At 41.9% G+C, this 20,352-nt stretch overlaps 1 protein-coding gene across 2 annotated transcripts in view; it reads left to right on the top strand.

Annotated features, from left to right (window-relative positions):
• Tph2 (tryptophan hydroxylase 2) overlaps positions 1-14,378 on the top strand; it is a 96,362-nt gene extending 81,984 nt beyond the window's left edge. For both annotated transcript variants that reach the window (XM_050135581.1, XM_050135580.1), the window contains exons 9-11: positions 3,472-3,567; positions 13,950-14,083; positions 14,204-14,378. In XM_050135581.1, coding sequence (XP_049991538.1) covers positions 3,472-3,567; positions 13,950-14,083; positions 14,204-14,378 — 405 coding nt within the window. The remainder of the gene's footprint in view (positions 1-3,471; positions 3,568-13,949; positions 14,084-14,203) is intronic.
• Positions 14,379-20,352: the final 5,974 nt, after the last annotated feature.

Genomic DNA, 20,352 nt, shown 5'->3' with positions numbered 1-20,352 from the left:
ACAGCCACAAAAGCCAATGGATAGGATCATGTCAGGGGCAGGATGTTCTTCATGTAACACGTCAGACAGGCTAAGCAGAAAGCAAGGCTCCCTTCGTGGCCAGGGAGGTCCTCTATGACTAGACCAACATTTAATTTGCAGTCCTTTTAACAAGCCAACTTTTGACTGAGAAATGAAAAGGGCTACTATATAAATACCTAGGGAGAAGAGTGTACACACCAGGGGAATAGCACGTACAAAGGCCCCAAAGACAGTCTCATTTATATTTCCAGGGGCATCAGGATGTCATTCTGTGATTTTTTTGGCTGCAAGACAACATGTTCAGATATAGCTTTTAAAATGGAGAGCTGGGGATAAAAATACAGTCAATAGCAGAGGCTGGGAGATGGTTCAGCAGTTAAGAGTGCTTGAATACTCTTCCGGAGGTCCTGAGTTCAATTTCCAGCAAGTGCATAGTGGCTCACAACCATCTGTAGTGGGATCCAAATCCCTATTGTGTTGTGCATGAAGACAGAACACTTATACACATAAAATGCATGAGTAAATAAATCTTTTTTTTAAAAAAAAATATCCTCCAGTGATAGAGCAATTCCGGTGTGAAGCTCCATACCTATTGTGACCATATACAAACAAGTCCCTTGGGATGACAGGCTTTGATCTGGTTAACTTCAGTGTGTGATTTTTTTTATTTGAAAATTCTTTATGAAAAAGGTTTAATAGAAAATCCACTCACTTAGTCAGAGGTTTGATTGCTGCAATAAAACACCATGATCAGAAGCAACTTGGGGGAGAAATGGGTTTATTTAATCTCACGGTTTCTAGTTATTTTCTCAGGAAGGCAGGTGAGGTGCTTGAGGCAGGAACTTGGAAGCAGGAGCTGATGCAGAGGCCATAAAGGGGTGCAGCTTAACTGGTTTGCTCAGTTGGCTTTCTTCTAGCAGGGCCTAGGAGTGACACACACCCACAGTCAATCATCAGTCAAGAAATGTCCCCACAGACTCGCCTACAGGCCAATCTTATGGAAGCATTTTTCTCAATTAAAAGTCCATCTTCTGAAACAGGTTTAAGGTTTGGGTCAAGCTGACCAAACCAAGCAGAACAGCCACTTTGTGGAGCTGCTAAAAAGTCTGAGGGTTGGGGATTTTATTGGCACCTAGAATGGTGCTAAGCATCCTATAACACGTAGGATAACCTCCTCAAACAAAGAACGGTATAAAGTGTCAACAGTGCTGGAATTTCCATTGCTTCTAAGGAATGGGGAGTAATACCTGCTGTGTAGAGTTTATACTTCAATGTGGAGATCATGCACCAAAGTACCCCAGATGGTGTCAAAAAGCAGAAGACTGTAAAACAAATTAAATGTAGGACAGTGTAGTGATGAGGCCAGCAGGCCTGCTTTTCATCCTGCTGGGCTCCCGCATGGCTAGCTTAGCCCCGGAAATAATAACACGGAAACTGTATTCTTTTAAACACTGCCTTGCCCATTATATCTAGCCTCTTCTTGGCTAATTCTCACATCTTGTTTAACCCATTTCTAATCATCTGTGTAGCACCACGAGGTGGTGGCTTACCAGGAAAGACTCTAGCCCATGTCCACCTTGGGTCGGAGAATCATGGCGACTCACTCACCTCCCTTCTTCCCAGCATACTGTTCTGTCTACTCTGCCCACCTAATTTTCTGCCCTATTAAAAGGCCAAGTCAGTCTATTTATTAACCAATGAAAGTAACACATAGACAGATGACCCTCCTACATCAGGACAGCATAAGGAGGTGTATTGATAGGCATTGCAGATGTTCTGTTGGTGGCATGGACCATAGTTTTGCCCTCTTTGGCAACTGGGTCTGGGAAGAGGCTCTGCTTCTGGAGGTGAAGCTCCATGGCTTGGAAGTGGCCAGTCCTTTGGGTGCAGCTCAGGTATGCAGAGCATGGGACCATGCAACCTCAGGGTCATCCCTGCATTAGAAAGCAAACAAAACCTCCAGAAGCAAAGGACATCTCCACCCTTGTATAAAAATAAAGCAAGCTGTCGTGGGCTAGACATTATAATTATTTTCTGCCCTGTTTCTGGAGTGTTTAAATTCTCCTTCTCAACACCTTCAGTGCCCTAGCACCACGGACACAGGACAGTGCTATTTTGATTCAATTCTTATTACGTGTTGCTAGCTTCTCGCTTTTCTATTAGAGCAGAAATAGTGTGATTTCAGTCTCTTGCAATAGCACTGTGATTTTTTTTAAGTTGTGCAGATATTTTTTTTTTCTTCTGTCTAGGTCGGTTTTTTGAACCTAACAGAAGTAACAGCAGATTTTATTATTACTTTCTTGAGAGTTTTGTACAGGGTGTTCTAATCATGTTCATCCCTTCAGTAGCCCCCCCCCCCCAGATTCTCCCTCTAAACCCACCCATCTGTGCCCTTTTTTTGGACAAATAGTGCATACACACGTGTATACATATGCATATATTGGTATGCATTTAAGACGTTACTAAAAACATGTTGACACTGTAGTTTTGATAGATTGGTAAGTATATATTTTTATTCTTGGTCTCTTTTTTATTCTTTTACAAGCATTGGTACCTAGTAGGTTTTCAGAAAATGCCATTTAAAAAAGATTTGTTTGTGCATTTATTGCTTTGGTGTGTTTTGTATGTGCCTGGGTGTGGTTACTCATGTGTGAAGGCAAGAAGTTGATGTTGGACATTTTCCTGTGTTATTGTCCATCTTAGTTCTTGAGATAGGGTCTCTCATTGAATCTGAAGCTCACCCTTTTTTAGATTGGTTGACCAGTGAGATCCTGGGGTCTGACTGTCTTCCCCTAGTGCCAGGATTACAGACGTGTGCTGCCTTGCCTAGCTTTCATATGAATGCTGGCGACCCAAAGTCAGGCCATTGTGTTTGTTCAGGAAGCTCTTTATCCTCCGAGTCACCGCCTCACCTTATGTCTTCAGAATGAATAAACAGATTAAAAAATAAGTTTGCAATGACTAGATTCCAGCTTATTTTTCCATATCTTCTTGAACTCATTTATGCCACTGAAACACAATTTGGTAGTGCAAGTCCCATATTCTTGTGGAACATCACTAAGATGTGCTCATTTATTAATAATTTTAAAATTGTTACAGGAGATATGATTTGATCCATAAAGTTTCTGTATACAGGAATCACTGGATTCCTCGTGGTTTAATTTCCCTATAGTCTTTCAACTTAGGGTAAGAGTATTAAAACAGTAATCATAAAAATGTGCAAAAAATCATGTTGACATTAAATAAAATTATATTGAAGTATATAAACTTAGGGCAAGGTTATTCATCAAGAAAATGGATTACAGTAAGTACTCCTGATTTAAATTTATTTTAAAATTCAAGGCAATTATGTACAGTGCAACATTTTATTTTGGGTGCCATTTTATTCTGTGAAGGAACTTATTGGCCAGTTCACTGAACATGGGTCCATCTTTTTTTTTTTTTTTCTAGTGTTATTTCTTCACAATCGAGTTTGGTCTTTGTAAGCAAGAAGGTCAACTGCGGGCATATGGAGCAGGGCTACTTTCCTCCATTGGAGAACTGAAGGTACGTAGCTGTGAATGAAAATATCCTTCCCAAACAAACTGGTTCAAGGTCATGGAAGCTATTGATTTGTTTGTCTGAACGTTTCCACTCGCAACTCCCCATACATATTTAACACAGAGGATCTGGCACCTCGGATGTGGGTGCTGACCTGACTTTTTGCACCTCAGAAAATGGGTCAAGCCCTTCTGGGTTTGTGGTGTGACTCAAATGGATGAGCGGCCATGTGCCCAGATCAACAGGGATGACTAACATATGCTCGAATTCTGGGGAACAAATGGCTGGCCTAGCCTGAGTGCTGAGAAGTGGGCAGTGAGCTAGCAGGGGTACTTCTGATTGACACTTGCGTCAATCAGGGAGTCTGACTTGTCTACTCTGATGTCCGTGACCTTCATGGCGCCATGGACTTGCCTTCTATCTCTCAAAGAGGAGTCTGAGGACATTCCATCTTCTCTAAAATTAATGCAATTAAAATACTGTGCGTATCAACAGTTTACTGGAAAACAAGCTGAATCAGCATAGTATCAAAGAAGCACATAATATATATTTATTATGCTTAGAAATTATTTTTTTCCTTTAACAGTAAATGATCATTTATTTGGAAATGGCAGGCTCTGGAGCATTCCGATACTTCTAGCATTTTAGTGAATTTGGATGCATTTAGGAGGCAATATGACATGCAACCTGGAAATTATACTGAAAATAACTTAATCTTTCTTTGATTATTCTGTCTTAAGATCAGGATTATAGACTAGCTTAGGGTGTTCTCTTCAGCATTGATCGTTGTTGTATAATACAGTTGGGAAATGCATTGTTTCCAGAATGTTTGGCTTATTTGTATTCTCAAAAGATGCAATCTCACTGTACTTTTTATTGAGTCTGCTAGTTTTATAACTTTATTAATTAGATAATTTATTCATCTCTAAAACCCTTCACTGGATGCTTACAAGTAGCACACACTGTGCCAGACACTGGGAATCAAAAGATAGAAACCGAGGAAGAACATAAATCCAAAGAAAATAACACCAGAAGTTATCTTAAGTGGAGTCTAGGATTTTGTTGCACACTAACTCAGTCTCTGTCAGAACCTGATCGTGTTGTTAGAGATGAGACAGCTGAGGACAGAAAGCCATTACAGGACTTGCCTAAACCGCACAACTAACGTGCGAGAGCCAGGCCCAAGATCAGGCAGTGTAGACGGTGGGAATCGCTGCTCTAGATTCCACAGCCCGAGGCTTTTCTTACCCAGGACTTGACACCCACTGCCGGATAAACAACCTAGCAGACAGAAAAAGTGTTGACAGCTGTGTCTGGCACACGAGAGGCCAGGCTTGAGAAGGGTTTCCGAAGGAGGATCCTGTGTTGCTCATGCTGAGTCTTGAGAAATCGGGAGGTGGATTAGGAAAACAGAAGACGCACAGATGTGCAATGGATCAAGGTACTGCATAACACCTGGTCAAAGCTCTGTGTGCGCATACACATTTGTACAGGCATGTGCATGTGCGTGCGTGTATGTGTGTGAATTCACAGTACATGTGTAGTCAGAAAACAACTCCGTGGAGTTGGTTCTCTCCTCCCACCATGTGGTTTTGAGGATTAAACTCAGGCTGGCAGGGACACATAGGAAGCCCCTTTATCTGCCTAGCCATTTTGTTCTTTACAAAAAACATCAGTAATAGTACATTCAGTAAGCTCACAGCAAAAACAGGACATCGTACCCTACAAGACCATGCCCTCTAAGACTACTTCTTGTTTCTCCCGAGAAAGTCAGAAAACCAAACTCCCTGAGCCACATGTATTTACATTCTCTTCCGATGGTTTATAAATTATTCAAGAAACAAAAGAAACAAATCTCTTTCATGCCCCCCAACTTTTGACAGGGTCTCCTGGTCTGGCTAATGAGGCATGTGTAAGGCAGCATTGGGGTGAATCCATTGTTTTTGTTTTCAGTGTTGTAGACAGAATCATCTAGAAATGGAAATCAGCGAGAAATATGTACCGCAAAGGGCATTGTCTGCCGTGCACCATCCTGTTCAGGTCCATCACCTCCGGTCATTAGCATCCTTCCATTCTCAGATTTCAGCAGGCCAGCATCCCCATGATTGTCGTGCTGGAGCATTTTTACAATTTAGATGTTCTTTTCGCAAGAAATACCTTCTAACTGTTTAGAGAATACAGAGCAGAGGCGTCTTCCTTAGCAGCCCCTCTCTTCCTGCCTGTCTCATTCCTGTAAGAGCCCAGAATGCTTCCCAGCTCATTTAAATACTTAATTATATTTGTGTGTGTTTGTATGTGTGTGTATGTGTGTGCACATGAGTGCAGGTGTTCACAGAAGCCAGAAGAGGGTATTGGACCCCCCAGGTGATTGTGGGCTCTTCCGCTACCCTCTGGAGGAGCAGCAAGCACTCTGAGCCACCGACTTGTCTCTCTAGCTCCCTGAGCATCTTACTTTTGTATTTGAGGAAAGATACTATGGTTTGAGACCCAATGTAGCCATAACCTTATTAATAGCATTATCATAATCCTTTTGTAAATATCCTTACAGTTTTTCATGAATTGATATATTGCAGTAAAATATTTTCTGCTGCTCCAACTGGTCCCTAAGTTTCTGGAGGCTTTGGTATAGTCTTCCTAACTTTTACATAAGTACACACAATCCACCTTCTGTCTTGAAACATAAAACTTCTAAGATGCCTGCTGTAGTTTTCCTGAGGGCACCGATGTTGCTCTTCAGAGCTGGCCAAGTGTTTCCAAGAGTGGTGTCTGTCGCTTGGAGGAGGACTTTCAGTTTTTTTTTTCTCCTTCATAAGAAAAGCACTTGATTTTACTTTCAGAGACAGAAATAAAGCAAACGTGGAGAATCTTATAAAAGTTAGCATAAATCTGATTGAAAGCTACCTGCACCATGATGGTTGACATACTGGTTGGAGCTCCAAAAGCCTGGGAAGGTGGGGCTTTTCTCCATTTCTCATCATTGCAGAGAATGGTTAACCATGAACTGGGTCACCTGGAAGATCAGCTTTGGAAAGCAGGCTGAAAAGAGGATGACTGGTTCCCTTTTACCCCCCATCTAGCATGTGCTGTTCATGTCACACCTTGTATCCCTGCCCTACAGTATACTCTGTTATTTGTTCATTTACCACGCCCTTGCCTTATTCATTTTCTATATAAGCCGCAAATTGATGGCCCAAGCTGTGAGACAGAGTCTTGTAGGGACTTCCTAAGGCAGGGGTTATTATGTTGGAGTCCAACAGCAAAATCTGTTCACTTTGGGAGGAGTATTAGTCATTTTTTCCTCATTGCCTGGCTAGAACAACTCAAGGAAGGGAAGGTTTCGTTGGGTTCAATGAAAAGTTCAAGGGGAAACGGAACATCATCAGCGAAGGCATGCTGGTAGGAATGGCTGATGACTGTGGTGGCGGGAGATAGTGATGAACCTTGCTCAGCCCCTCCTCTTCATCCCCCCCCCCCCGACCCTGACTTAGAAGCAAGAATCAGTGCTGGGCTACAAACTCTAAACCCTACTATCCAGTGATCCACTTCCTCCAATCAGACTCCACTTCCAGAAAGCTCCATGACTCCCCAAACAGTGCCGCCGCCGCTAGAAATCAAATGTTGAAACCTCTGAACCAATGGAGGCACACTGCATGTTTAAGTGATGAGGGGTGGTAGGAAATGCCTGCTAACAGTGAAACGTGAGTCTTGCCTTTAAAAAAAATTCATCTACTTCAAAAGCAGAAGGCTCTTTTTCAGGAATAAGGGTGAGTTCTTGTTCTTTATTCCACTTCAGGGCAGAAATTAGGCGACCTCAGAATCCACGCTGCAGTAATTGCTGGACTATTGCATATAAATATGTCTCTTTTGTGTTTCAGGGGTAAGAAAATTTGATTGCGCATTTTGGGCTTTAGTTTTAGGATGTCCTTGCATGGTGAATTATCGGTTTTACCTTTATACAGCTATTAATCAGCATTCTCCAAACAGCTTTCTATTTATTATGATCATTGGTATTTACTGCCACTTCAGCTGTTGCGGGGAGGTGGTCAGAATTACTGCCAGGCTAGGGAGGAAAGCCTCTAGGGCTTTGCAAGTTTTCTGAGCTTACCTGGAAGGTCAGTGTTGCTGCCAGAGAAAGGACTCAGCAGCTGAGCTCCCCATCGTTACTGGACAGCTCAAGCCTCCCTTCCGGTTCCCTTCCTTTCTTGAAGTGGGGGCACTGTTAGTAGTGGCAGAGACGCTGGAGGACTGAGGGCTGGAAATTCCTCAGCTGCATCTGCTAAAGAGGGAGGGTGCTCCCTTGCCCCTGCAGCTGATTCAAACCCAGAAAGCCCAGCAACGCTGAGAAAAATGAAGTGTGATGAACCATTGCTGAACTTGGCAATAGGGCTATTGATCCCTGGTAGGGAAGGCTTTAATGAATGGCATTATCCTAATCCCCGTGTGAGCATCCTTGTAGTTGCGAAGGAAGTTATCTACTGCACTGAAATTTTTTCTGCTGCTGCAACTGTTGACCTGATGTTGGCCCCTCGGTTGCTGGAGGCTTTGGTGAGTATGTAAATGAGGCTGAAAGAATATTCCCTGCGTGCATGCATACTGCACATATAGGTAATCAGATCCACCTGTTTGTTGTTCTGACGTGGGAACAGACGACTGTGGAGTGAACATAGGCGTGTTTGCACTGTGCTGTGCACATAGGAGTCTTTGCAAAACCTTATCTGGAATCTAGGACCCAAACTACCCACGAATCTGACTTCACACTTCGGATTTTTTTTTTCTTTTTAAACTTTAACCAGTCCTAATATAGAGAGTGAGGATCACAGGGTTTCCATCTAGAGTAGCTGAGATAATACCTCTGTGACATTGCATAAAGGGGTGGGTGTCTGAGAGGAAGGAGGATGCCAGGCTGATGAGCTAGAACAGACAAAATAGCAGGTTAGGTCTTAACAAGTCTCATACCTGGGGCCATTTTTTTTTGCTACCGGTTTTAGACCCCTGGGGGAGAGAGAGGAAATGGTTATTGGGCAGGACGAGTGAATAAATAGCAATCCTATCTGGATTGAATTAGGAATGATAACTATGTATGTTGAACACCTCGCAATGCTACCCATTTGTATACATTTCCCATTTAATTCTGACCACAGCCTTGGGTTATAGAGTTTATGCGTTCCTTCAAACGTCATGGGAAGGGAAGGAAGCAAATTTAAACTCCATAGTTAAGACATATTCTCTGAATTATCTTGCATTATTATCTATTGGTGTCTTACAGTTTCTATTGCTATGAAAAGACACCATGACTACAGCAATTCTTACAAGAGGAAATGTTTAATTGGGGTGGCTCACTTACAGTTTAGTTCATCCCATTATCAAGGTGGGACATGTTGGCATGCAGGCAGACATGGTGCTAGAGGAAGTAGCCTGTCTCACTGGGAGGTATCTTCAACATATATGAGACTCAAAGCCCACTCCCCCACAGGGACACACTTCCTCCAACAAGGTCACTCCTATTTCAACAAAGTCACACCTCTCATTACTGCCACTCCCTTTGAGGGCCATTTTCTTTCAAGGCACCATTGTCAGTAACTGGGAATTTTTGATGTCAAAAGGATATTTATAAAAACGAGAATGGAAAATAAGTCTTAATTTACTTTCTAGAGTCAACTGATTAGTGCTTGGCACCTATGTGAAGGGTAACAAGGCTATCTTCAGGCCCAGGAGGAAAGGTTGCTTTGATTAACACTGGCAAAGTGGAGGGTTCTATGTGTTTACAGCCCTTGATAAAACAATACTGCAAGAAGATGCTTAGATTCTTAGACTTTTAGATTTGTCGCTGAGTTAACTGCAGCTCATCCTGAGGTAGTTCTTCATTTGAAATGACACTGTTACTGCTTGAAGTTTCCTTTTCATTTCTTGTCATCTTGAAGGAAAGAATTCAGGTTCAGGTTAGAAACAGCCAGGCCAAGCAGAGCCTTATTTAGCAAATACTCAAATATTGACTTATTTAGTCAATACTCCAAAGGAAGATTGGAACAGGAGACCTTAAATTAAGGGAGAAACTGAAAGGGCAGTTAGGAATTGCTTTAAAAACTTTGATGAATATTTATCTCTCTCTCTTTTTTAAAAGATTTATTTATTTATTATATATACTATATTCTGCGCCAGATCTCATTACAGATGGTTGTGAGCCACCATGTGGTTGCCGGGAATTGAACTCAGGACCTTTGAAAGAACAGGCAGTGCTCCTAACCTCTGAGCCATCTTTCTAGTCCTATTTATCTCTCTTAAGGTGCTTTCTTTCCATGATCTTGAGAAGACTATAATTTGGTGGGGGGTTTCAAAATGTGATACAAATGACATCATGTGGAAGCCAGCATCTCTTGAAGATGCTGACTCTTTGTTAGCATGACAACTGGGCAGGTTTTCTGGGTGCTTTAATTTTGAGGTAGTCAGAAAAGCCTAACTGTAGCCCCCAAGACCCTTAATCACAAAGGGGCATTTGGGCCCTTAAAAAACACAGTTTCTAGGGGCCAGATGCAATTTTCCTAGGTTTTTTCATATTTAATTCTGTGCCTATCCAGGCTCGATATGTCTAGATTTTGAGACAGCTGTATTGAGAAGCCAGGAGTTCTGATTCCAGTTGTATACCCTTGTCTTTAGCACGATGGGAGAAACCAAAAAATGGTTCTTTGAGAACGGTGGTTTTCAACCTGTGAGTCATGACCCCTTTTGTGGTTGATTGACCCTTTCATAGAGGTCATATATCAAATATCCTGCATATCAAATATTTGCATTATGATTCACAATAGCAAAATTACAGTTATGAGGTAGCAATAAAAATGATTTCATGATTGGGGGTCACCACAACATGAGCAACTGTATTAAAGAGTCGCAGCATCAGGAGGGTTGAGAACCATTGTTATGGAGTGTTCAGGTAGGAGCAGATGTCTTTGAAAGATTCTTACACATTTGCAGTGGTTTGAGGTAAAAGACTGTCAGCCAGATTTGGTCAGCATTAAAAAGTTCCTCTCTATGGAAAATCAAATTAATTCTTGAAGACTATAGGACTTAAGATGGTTGACACTTCAAAGAGAATTCGCCACAGAGTCCCTCTGGAACATTAAACAGACTTGGGTAGCATTCCCAGAGACTGCTTCTTTAACACATAGGAGAGGGTGTAGTAGCTACTTCTCCAAAGTGAGATGACTTACTAGAATAGAGATAGACTCAAGAAGCCTAATGGGTCAGTGGCCTTTTGTGTCAAAGAAGTCATGGATGCTATTTTACATCTCTTGGAATGCATGGGAGATTTCAGAGATGGAGACCTCTTGGGCAGCGTGGATGTTCCTGCTAGTCACCAAAAAGATGAACTGGTTGTTAAGGAGATGCCACTGTTTATAGGCTTGGGTACCTCATTTACTGACTGCTTCCTCAACTCAGGCTAATCCATGACTATTCATATTGTCCTCACATTTATTAACAGACAAGAGGCAGCCAGCCCTGGCTTCATGCTTTATGGATAGAGGCTTTTGTGAACCAGAAATATTAATGTCAATATTTCTATATATTATCATATACAGTTCTTGAGAATGAATCAAAACTTTGAATACTTAAAAACAATTAACTTCCTGCTGGGTATGTAGGGTGCTTTCCTATAATACCCACACTTGGGAAACTGATGTAGGAAGGTAGTGCTGGGTAGCCTAGGCTACATAATGAAACCTATCCTTAAAAAAAAACACTAACAAACTACACAACTAGCCAACCACACAAAAAACCAACCAACCAACCAACCAACCAACCAACCAACCAACCAGCCAGCCACCTAACCAGCCACCCAAATAACCCACCCACCAACCAACCAACTACCTAACCAACCAGCTAACTAACCAACCACCCAAATAATCAACCAACCAACTGATCAACCAACCAAACAACAACAAAGTCCAGTCAATCCCAATTTCCACATATATATTGGCCATATGCCAATATATATATATATCCTAGAAGTCTTTGCCTTAAACTATAAGCGGTGTACTCATTGAGTTTTTCCCCCTAGAAACCTAAGGGAGGGCATCCTGTCCTCCGAGGATTTTCTTGATCTACTCTAATCCTCTTTTCCTACTATATGAATGTAGACATCGGGAGAGTCAGGGCAATAGCCCCGTGATGAATGTTTCAGAACCTTCACTGTTTTCAGTCTCTGCTGTTGAATACATACATTGTGCAGGTGCCCTGTGCACACACTGGTGGCTAAGGTCTTCTAGAGGGATCGGAGACTGATAGCGTCACTGAGTTTCATTTCCTTTTGTGCTTCTCCTCAACTTCGTGAAAAGTGTTCGGCTCAGCAGAGACGTCTCAAGGATCCATGGCTTACTTGTTCTTATAGCTTGTTGTTGCTGCCGGTCTGCCTCTGCCTCCCAGAGTAGGGAAGAGAGTCGGAAGCCTGCAGACACTGAGTGAGTCAGTCGGTGTCCTTCCTTCAGTGTGGACCCATGGATGAATGGACAATTTAAGCAACACACGTCAGTTAAATGTAATCATAGCGTGTGGTTGCAAAGAAAGCATCTTCTAATTCTGAAAACCACAGCAAGCCAGCAGGAAGCCAGCTCTTTGCAAAGGGACAAGAGCTCTCATGAAAAGACATTTTTGTTTTGTAAAACTGCAAAGTTTGGGAAATGTGGACAGGCTTTATTGGTCATGTGGAACCAGACTTCCCAGATGGTCAGTGTGCTGAGCTGAGGCCCACAGAAGTGCATTTGTAGGTGTAATGACCTTCTGCCTCAGAGTGAGGCTGTTCTGCAGTACGGAAAAGGAAAGTTTGCTCTGAAGGTCCTCTGCATTCTGTGATTTGTATATGCATTGATCTGGACAGCAGGATTTTGTGGAAAAACAAGCCGCGAGCCCCTTGCCCCCTTCTGTTCATGTCAGTATTGCTTCTCAATTGTATTTTCAAACATGGAAAATCACGGCCTTCCTCACCAAGGACTGTAGATAATCGTGTGCACTCTGAAATTGTTGGAGGAAATGCACCAGGAATGTTGATGGGGGAGGGGCAGGGGAGGCCATTGGTTTGTAAGTTTTCCAGAAATTCTTACCATTTGGTTGAGAAGACAAAGAGGCAGAGATATGCTTTGGGTGGGATCAAGGAGATGCCTGAGATTGAATCTTTAGAACCACCCAGTCTAAATGTCTCCCTCGAGGGAATGCAGGCTCATGTATGAATCATGGAATATAGAGGACCTTCAGGTCAAGTGATCTACCAAGGTTACACGTAGATACATCAACTTGTGGGCTAGAGCCTCCGTTTTGTAAGACTTGGTTCAAGGCAATTTTTGCCACCCCCTTCTCCCTTTCTACTGATAAAACTACCTCGTAGGTGAAGAATCAAACCTACAGGAGTACAGGTCACAAGCTCTTATGTCAGAGTTGCCTTGGACGCCTTTCAAATACTCCTTTCTGGGTTTCATCTAGTCTTAATGGATTGAGTGAAGGCTTGGGTGTCTGCAGTTTCCTATGCGTCTCAATGGTTCTTCTGCACCCTGTTTCAGAACCATCCATTAAGAGTCTAGAAGTAGGCAGGTGGGATGTGGTAAGAGGTGACCGCTAACCTTTAACATCACTGAGTTCATCTTGAAGACCCAGCCATTCAGAATTCCTCGCTGTTCTTCGGGCCAGGCATGTGGTGAGCTGAAAGGATCCAATGATGGCCCAACAAGTAATTATACTGACTTTCCTGGTTTTCTAATGCCTGCTTCAGGCTTAAGTATAACTATTAATATTGGTTTTTTGCCCCCCAACTGGCAATATTTATTTGCTGTATATTACTCTGCTGTACTTTATGGAAGGTAAATGATTACTTTGCAAGCACACTCCAATGCACGAGCCCACTCCAATCTCTGTTGACACACAGTACCTGGCCTCAAAATGTCTCCCAACGAGTCCACAAATAGTTAGGCGAGAGTCTCAATTACCTCTCCACGCAGGTAATTATTACTTCTGCCATTTAAGTGAAATTTTAGTACATTGCTTATAGCAGCAAATTTAGGAGCATATATTTTCTTTTCCCCCGTCCCTGCTTCTATTCATGGCGTACATTTAAAATTCCATTTGTGTCAGGGGATAGCTCTGAACTGTCCTTCAGCATGAATTTGCCTGATATTATCTGAAATAATAAAATGAGCTCATTTTCTTCTGCAACTTCCAGGAGACTTAAAAAAGCCCAAATAAAACCCTTTCCTAACAACCGATTTACCCTGCACAGAGAGGGTTCTTTGCTCCATGGTGGACTAGTAACTGAGCAGGTCTGTAGATTACTGGCTTGTACGTGTGATGCCATAGCATTTTGGAAGCCTCATTGTGGACTTGATGAATTCTTTGATATGTTTTTGCAGCATGCTCTTTCTGACAAGGCGTGCATAAAAGCCTTTGACCCAAAGACAACCTGCTTGCAGGAATGTCTCATCACCACCTTCCAGGAGGCCTATTTTGTTTCGGAAAGTTTTGAAGAAGCCAAAGAAAAGATGAGGTAAACTTGCTTTTGTTTCTTCTACAGAAAAATAACTTTGAAACTTCTCTGGCTGTTCTTCCTTCCTGTTTCTTTCCCCCCTGGTGGTTGACTGTGTCTCTGTTTTCGTTGATTCTACAGGGACTTCGCAAAGTCAATTGCCCGTCCCTTCTCAGTATACTTCAACCCCTACACACAGAGCATTGAAATTCTGAAAGACACCAGAAGTATCGAAAATGTGGTGCAGGACCTACGCAGTGATTTGAACACGGTGTGCGATGCCCTGAATAAAATGAACCAGTATCTGGGGATTTGATGCCCAGAACCAGCATTGTTGTCAGCATGAGCTTTTGGGGGCTTAGCCACAACTCAATCGATGTTATCTGACATCAATAACTTTCTGTGTCATGGTTAACGAGTCAGCATGCGATTCTGTATGTCTTTGCCTCTGAGTAATTTTCGTTGTTAATATACAAACCTACTCTAAGGAACCCATGCAGATAACCACCCGTCATTTGAAAGACTGCGATGTTGTTTTATGTCTCAAATAGAGTTGACATTTCTGATTAGCAGGCAAACTTCAATGTAAACAGACTGTGTCTTTAAAATTTGCAGCAGACATCCCTCACAGTTCTAGTTGTTAATTTTTTCTTTCTTGACCCGGGGACTTTCCCTCTATGTTCATTAAGTAAAATGAGAATAGCCGGGGACTTAGTGTCTCATTTCATAGTAGCAGTGTTATTTGAGACAAACTAGAGTTGGTCCAAGCTTCTCATCACAGTCACAAAAGATTTAGTATTCGACTCCAGCGTTGTTATGAAACACAGTAGTTGGAAAGATTCTGGACAGAGTGTTCATCCCATGCAAGAAAAGAAAGCTTCTTATGAACAGGATGTATAGGTTGCACTGACCTTGTTGAAACTGATTTGCGGCAAGCTTCCTGATGTGTTTTCCTGAAGGAAACACTTCGAGACTATTTGGAGAGCTTAAACACAAAGGCAAAACATCTTGGGAATGTTGAATGTGTATTGTTGGAATAAAGGGAATGAATTGTTTCAGGCATTTGACTCATTTCTTTAGGCTGAAACTACCAAATACCACAGGGGTGTAAGTACCATCTCTGAATCCAAAGATCTGGAAGCCGAGTTATAGAGAAACAAAGGGATTTGCTACAGCTTGGCACAATGAGGTGTGTAGGAGTCACAATCCACTGCGTTTTCATTTTAGACTTCTGACAAGTCCACTGTAACGTACATTTGTGTTTATGTGTTGGCACAGAATGAATAGTAATGTTTGAACAGCCAATGCTTATCAATAAAGATAAATTTGGCCCCATCAGGACATCTATTATGTCACCTCATGGCTCTAAAATGGGTCCTATCTATGGGGAGTGGTTTATTTTCTCAGTGTCTGGGTAACTCTGGGTAAACACTAGTGATTTGCCACAAACTTCTAGTGGTCCTTGCTATAAAAGATAGAACAAGTGTCTGAGTGAGCAAATGGAGAACCGCTGAGTTAATTTATTCTTCGAATGAGTTTCCCCACCTTACAATCCCCCTGATCCTGCTTCTTTTGGGAGGGAGTACAGAGATTAGATGGAGTGGGAGAGGATGAGAACAAGAAGTAGTATGGAAGGAAGAGATGGAAAAATGACTTTTAAGTCAGTGTTACTCAGTTACTTTTCTATTATGGTGATAAAACACCACGGCCAAGGCAACATATAAAAGAAAAATGTGAAATTGGGGCTAACTGTTCAGATGGTTAAATGAGGGTGAAACAAAGGAACGGTGGCAGAAAGAGTTGAGAGCTCACATCTCCAACCACACGCAAGAGGCAGAGAGTGAGTGGCATGAGACCTCAAAGCCTGCTCCCCAGTGACACACCTCCTTCTACAAAAAAAGAGTTCTTAATCCTTTCCAAATAGTTCCATCAACTGGAGACCAAGTATTCAAACAGATGACCCTATGGGGCCATTTTCATATAAACCCCATTCTACGCCATGGCCCCCATAACCTCATGGTCATATTATAATTCATTTAACCCAACTTCAAAAGTCCTCATAGTCTTTTAGTCTCAACACAGTTCAGAAGTCCACAAATCTGAAAATCTCTTCTGAGACTTAAGGTAGTCTCTTAATTGCTATGCCCTATAAAGCCAAAGAAATTACAAACTTCCAACATACAATGGCACAGAATATATATTACCATTCCTAGAGGGAAGATTTGGGGTAGGGGGCAGTGGAACAATACTGGTCCAGCAAGATCAACACCCAGCAGTGCACGCTCCATGTCCTTTATGTAGCTGTTTCTAATGTCTTAGGGCTTGGGGCTCTGCCTTCCAGCTTCATTGTGGGCAGCCTGCTTCTCTCTTAGGATGCTTCCACTCCTTGTCTGCAGCTCCCCTTGGCAAATGTCTCACAGTTCTGGCATCTCCAATATCCTGGGGTCTCCAGCTCTATCCAGATAACAACTTTGACAACTTCATGCAATGAAAGACCTCCATGAAGGGAGATCCCTGCCACATGTATTTCCTGGCTTCAGTGACCCTCTGTAACCTTGGAGGAGGATTTCACAATCTAGGTACTTACTTATCTGCCATGGCTTTAAATCCAGCACTACAGGGATGAGATTGGCAAGTTTGACTGCCTTCTGGGATGGAGCCTGGCCTCTTTGAATCATATTGGCAGGAGCTTTTGTTTGTTGCTCCTTTCCAGAAGCAGAGAATTCCTTAAAGCATAGTCTTTACAATTTGGAAGCTTATCGGGGTCCAGTGTTGTGAGGGTATCTTTCCATTTATTCCAATACAAATTTGAATCTCATTAACAGAACCAATCTCTCAACCTTTAATAAGCCTTAGCTGTGCAGTAAGCTCACCAGTGTTCTTCTGATCTCTAAACTATACATTTGGTATTTCTTTTTCACACCCCACTCCTGGTATTAGTTTCTGTATTAGGTATTTTTCCATGCTGGGATAAAACACTATTTTAAGCCATCTTATACTGTAAGGTATAAGTTGAGCAGCTGAGAGTTCACAACTTAAACCACAAGCAGGAGGCATAGAGTGCACAGGGGCCTTTTGAAGCTTCAGAACTTGTTTCCATGACAGGCTTCCTCCAACAAGGTCACACAGTCCCTCCCAAAGAGTTCCACCAATTGGGCACCAAATATTCAAACATACAAACCTATGGGGGATCATTATCATCCAAACCATACAACAAGAAACCTACTTGGAACGGAGCCTTGAGCAATTTATAAGAATGTCCTGTTAATAATACATAACATACAATTTAAAATCAATTCAGATTCTTATGTAGGACCCACTATTGGTCAGATAACTTAGATGTCAATATGTAGAAGAGAATATAAGAAATAGTTCAAATACATCTCAGTGAAAGGTCAAACTAAGATAAAAATTCAGGGCCTCAGAGTATGTCTACCTAGAGCATGTGCTTACCAAGTGTTGTTGGTGGAGGTTTCTGTCCCACCTAGTCCTGCAATAAACACACAAAAACCATATTATTTGCAATACTGTTTGGCCAATAGCTTAAGCATATTTTTAGCTAGCTCTTATATCCTAAACTAACCCATCCCCATTAATCTGTGTATCACCATATGCCTGTGGCTCACCAAGTAAAGTTCCATCCAGTGTCAGGTCTGGCATCTGTCTCCAGCAGGGCTACATGGCTTCTCACTGACTCCGCCTACTTTCTCTCTCTATCTCTTTCAGCCTGGCTATATTCTGCTAAGCCATTGGCCAAAAGCAGTTTCTTTATTAACCAATAAAAGCAACACATATACAGATGGACTTCCCACACCAAAGTGTGAGGGCTCAGGTTCCATCTACAGCACTGCAAAATAAAAACCAAAACCACATATATATGCAGAAGACCAACACCAGACAGCTAAACCACAAAAGGAATGAATTTCAGAAGCTGGAACAGTGGTTTCATAACTACAGGAAGCCTGTCAGTTCAGAAGCATTTTTGGAGCAGCTGAGTTCTTGGGAAGACATTTGGTCTACAGGATGTGAAGATCCTGCAGCTTGTTTGCTACTCTGGAGAGGGCGAGGGGGACAGTGATTTCAAAAGCTATTGGCGGCAGAGAAACGATGAACAGAGAAGTGGGAAATCAAGTCAAAACATTCTAGAATGATCAAGGAGCTGTACATTTTAATAGTTTTACCAAACCACTAACACAGCTTTTCACACCTTATTTTACTAGACCCAAATGACCCTGAATATTTCTGATAATAACCCCGAATAATAATCTGCAACAATCAACTCTAACATGTTTAGAGTAAGTTGCTGACTTTTCTTGGAGGAGAAAATTGGCTACGAAATCCGAAATGTCTGCCATCCTGCTGTTTCTGTGATTGAGGATGGCTTCCGACACAAGTCCCGGAGAGTGTTGTCCCATTCTTTTTCATTAAAAAACAGACAAACAAACACATAGCCATAAGTAGCCGGAGAGCAGTTTGCTTGAAGCCCTGTGAAAAGACAGACAACTTCTTAGTCAGATGCACTCGAGGGAGAATTATATTTAATTGTAAACAAGTCCCCCAGACAAAAATAACATTCGAGGTGTCTTCTGCTTGGCTGATTGTAAGAGCTTCAGTTTCCTTGTGCAAGAATCTATCTTGCTTCAAAAATAGAAGAGCCGTGAAGTAGACAGGCTTTCCCACAGCGCTTGCATAGGTGCCTCGCAAGGAGGAGGAATGAAATGTTGCCCTTTAAATGTGTTCTCCATGTGGAATAGCCGTAATCATGGCTTTCACCCCGTGAAACCATGGAATCACGCTTTTCATTTGTTGCAAGCATTTAACATGGAAATGCCCACAGCTAATGGTGAGAGAGAGCCTATAAAATTTTATAGCCATTCTAGGAAAAGTGTTGGCTGGAAAACACTGAAAAGTGTTGGGTGGAAACAGTGCAACAAAAACGAGCCGAGGCAGCCTCTTGTCATGTCTGGTACCTGCTCTGCACAGCCATTTGTCTCAATTATGCCTCGTGACTTTAAGCTAAATTAAGTAGATCCAAGGGCAATTGTAAATTTAAAGACACTTGCTCCCTGTCGTCTCAGAGTGAGTCATCACTTCATTTTGGTATTTCTTCTGACTTCTATAATCAGCTAATCAGAAATCAACGTATATTTCAGAGCAAAATCAAGTTTCTTATGCGTGACTATTTGCAAAAGATAGACAAAAAAATCCTATGAAGGGCTTAATTTTGAACATTTTTGTATGTTGTGAGACAGGTAGGGAGGGTATCTAGTAAATTCCTGGGTAAACTGTCTACTTGAACTAGTAAAAATGCAGTGGACTATTTATAAACTTACCTCTTACGAGCAAGAAACCTTGACCTGTGTTTTACTCTTTTTCACCACATTAGTGGAAGGGTGGCGAGTTGGGTTCTAGCCCGGCTTCATTTGTTTGCTGTGTAATTTAGAAATTACGCTTCAGAGGGACTCGATATCTGTGCCTGTCTTACTTGCACAATTGTAATGAGCCTGATCCTAATAAATGTAAAATATTGAAACATTCACCAACACGAGGAGTCTAAAAGGAAGGGGAAAAAAAGTGTGCTTTAATGTAGAAGCAAATAGAAATACAAAGTTTCATTTTCAAATGGAGTCATGGCTCACATCCTCTCATTTCCTTCACTCGAGGAGGAAAACATTAACACGAGATGCGGTTGTCCTCCAATTCATTTGATCTCATTTTCCACTTCTAAGTGTCGAGCACGGAGGCTAACTCTCCTGAGCCTTGGCTGACTTATAATGAAAAAAGAAAGCAGCCTAGAGCTTCCTGGTGAGCTTCAACTAATTTTTTTTCTTCTTCTTCTTCTTCTTCTTCAATTTCCAAAGACAGTGCCTTAGTTTGAAAAATGATTCCTACGTAGATTGCCATATTGTCGAAAGAGACAAGAGAATTAACTGTGGAACACTGCTATTCAACAGTAGGTTTGTGTATTTCAAAATAACTGGCGAAACATGACCTGGTGATATGTTTTAGACTATTAGTATCTCAAAACACTTTTTTCATTGGCTTAGAATATGCCAGGATGTATTTTGGAACGCAAGGATGGAATGGAGAGGAAGGCAGAGGAGGTTTATAACCAGTCCAAATTTTCGTTTGCGTGGGAAAGACACAGGTAAGAAAATAATCTGTGTGGTTTGAAATGATGACATATTTCATAAAGAAAGTAATCACTGCAATCTGAGAAAAAGTAATGGTCTCTGTCTTGTGAAGAGAAGTCTCCTTGATGAGAGGCGAGAACTACACTTATATGTGGG

The sequence above is a fragment of the Alexandromys fortis genome, unplaced genomic scaffold (genome assembly GCF_014885135.2).
Source record: "Alexandromys fortis isolate MF-2015 unplaced genomic scaffold, M_Fortis_MF-2015_v1.1 scaffold_24, whole genome shotgun sequence".
Classification (NCBI taxonomy): Eukaryota; Metazoa; Chordata; class Mammalia; order Rodentia; family Cricetidae; genus Alexandromys; species Alexandromys fortis.
Note: the sequence above shows the minus strand (reverse complement) of the source record. Positions and strands in the feature narration are given on the sequence as shown.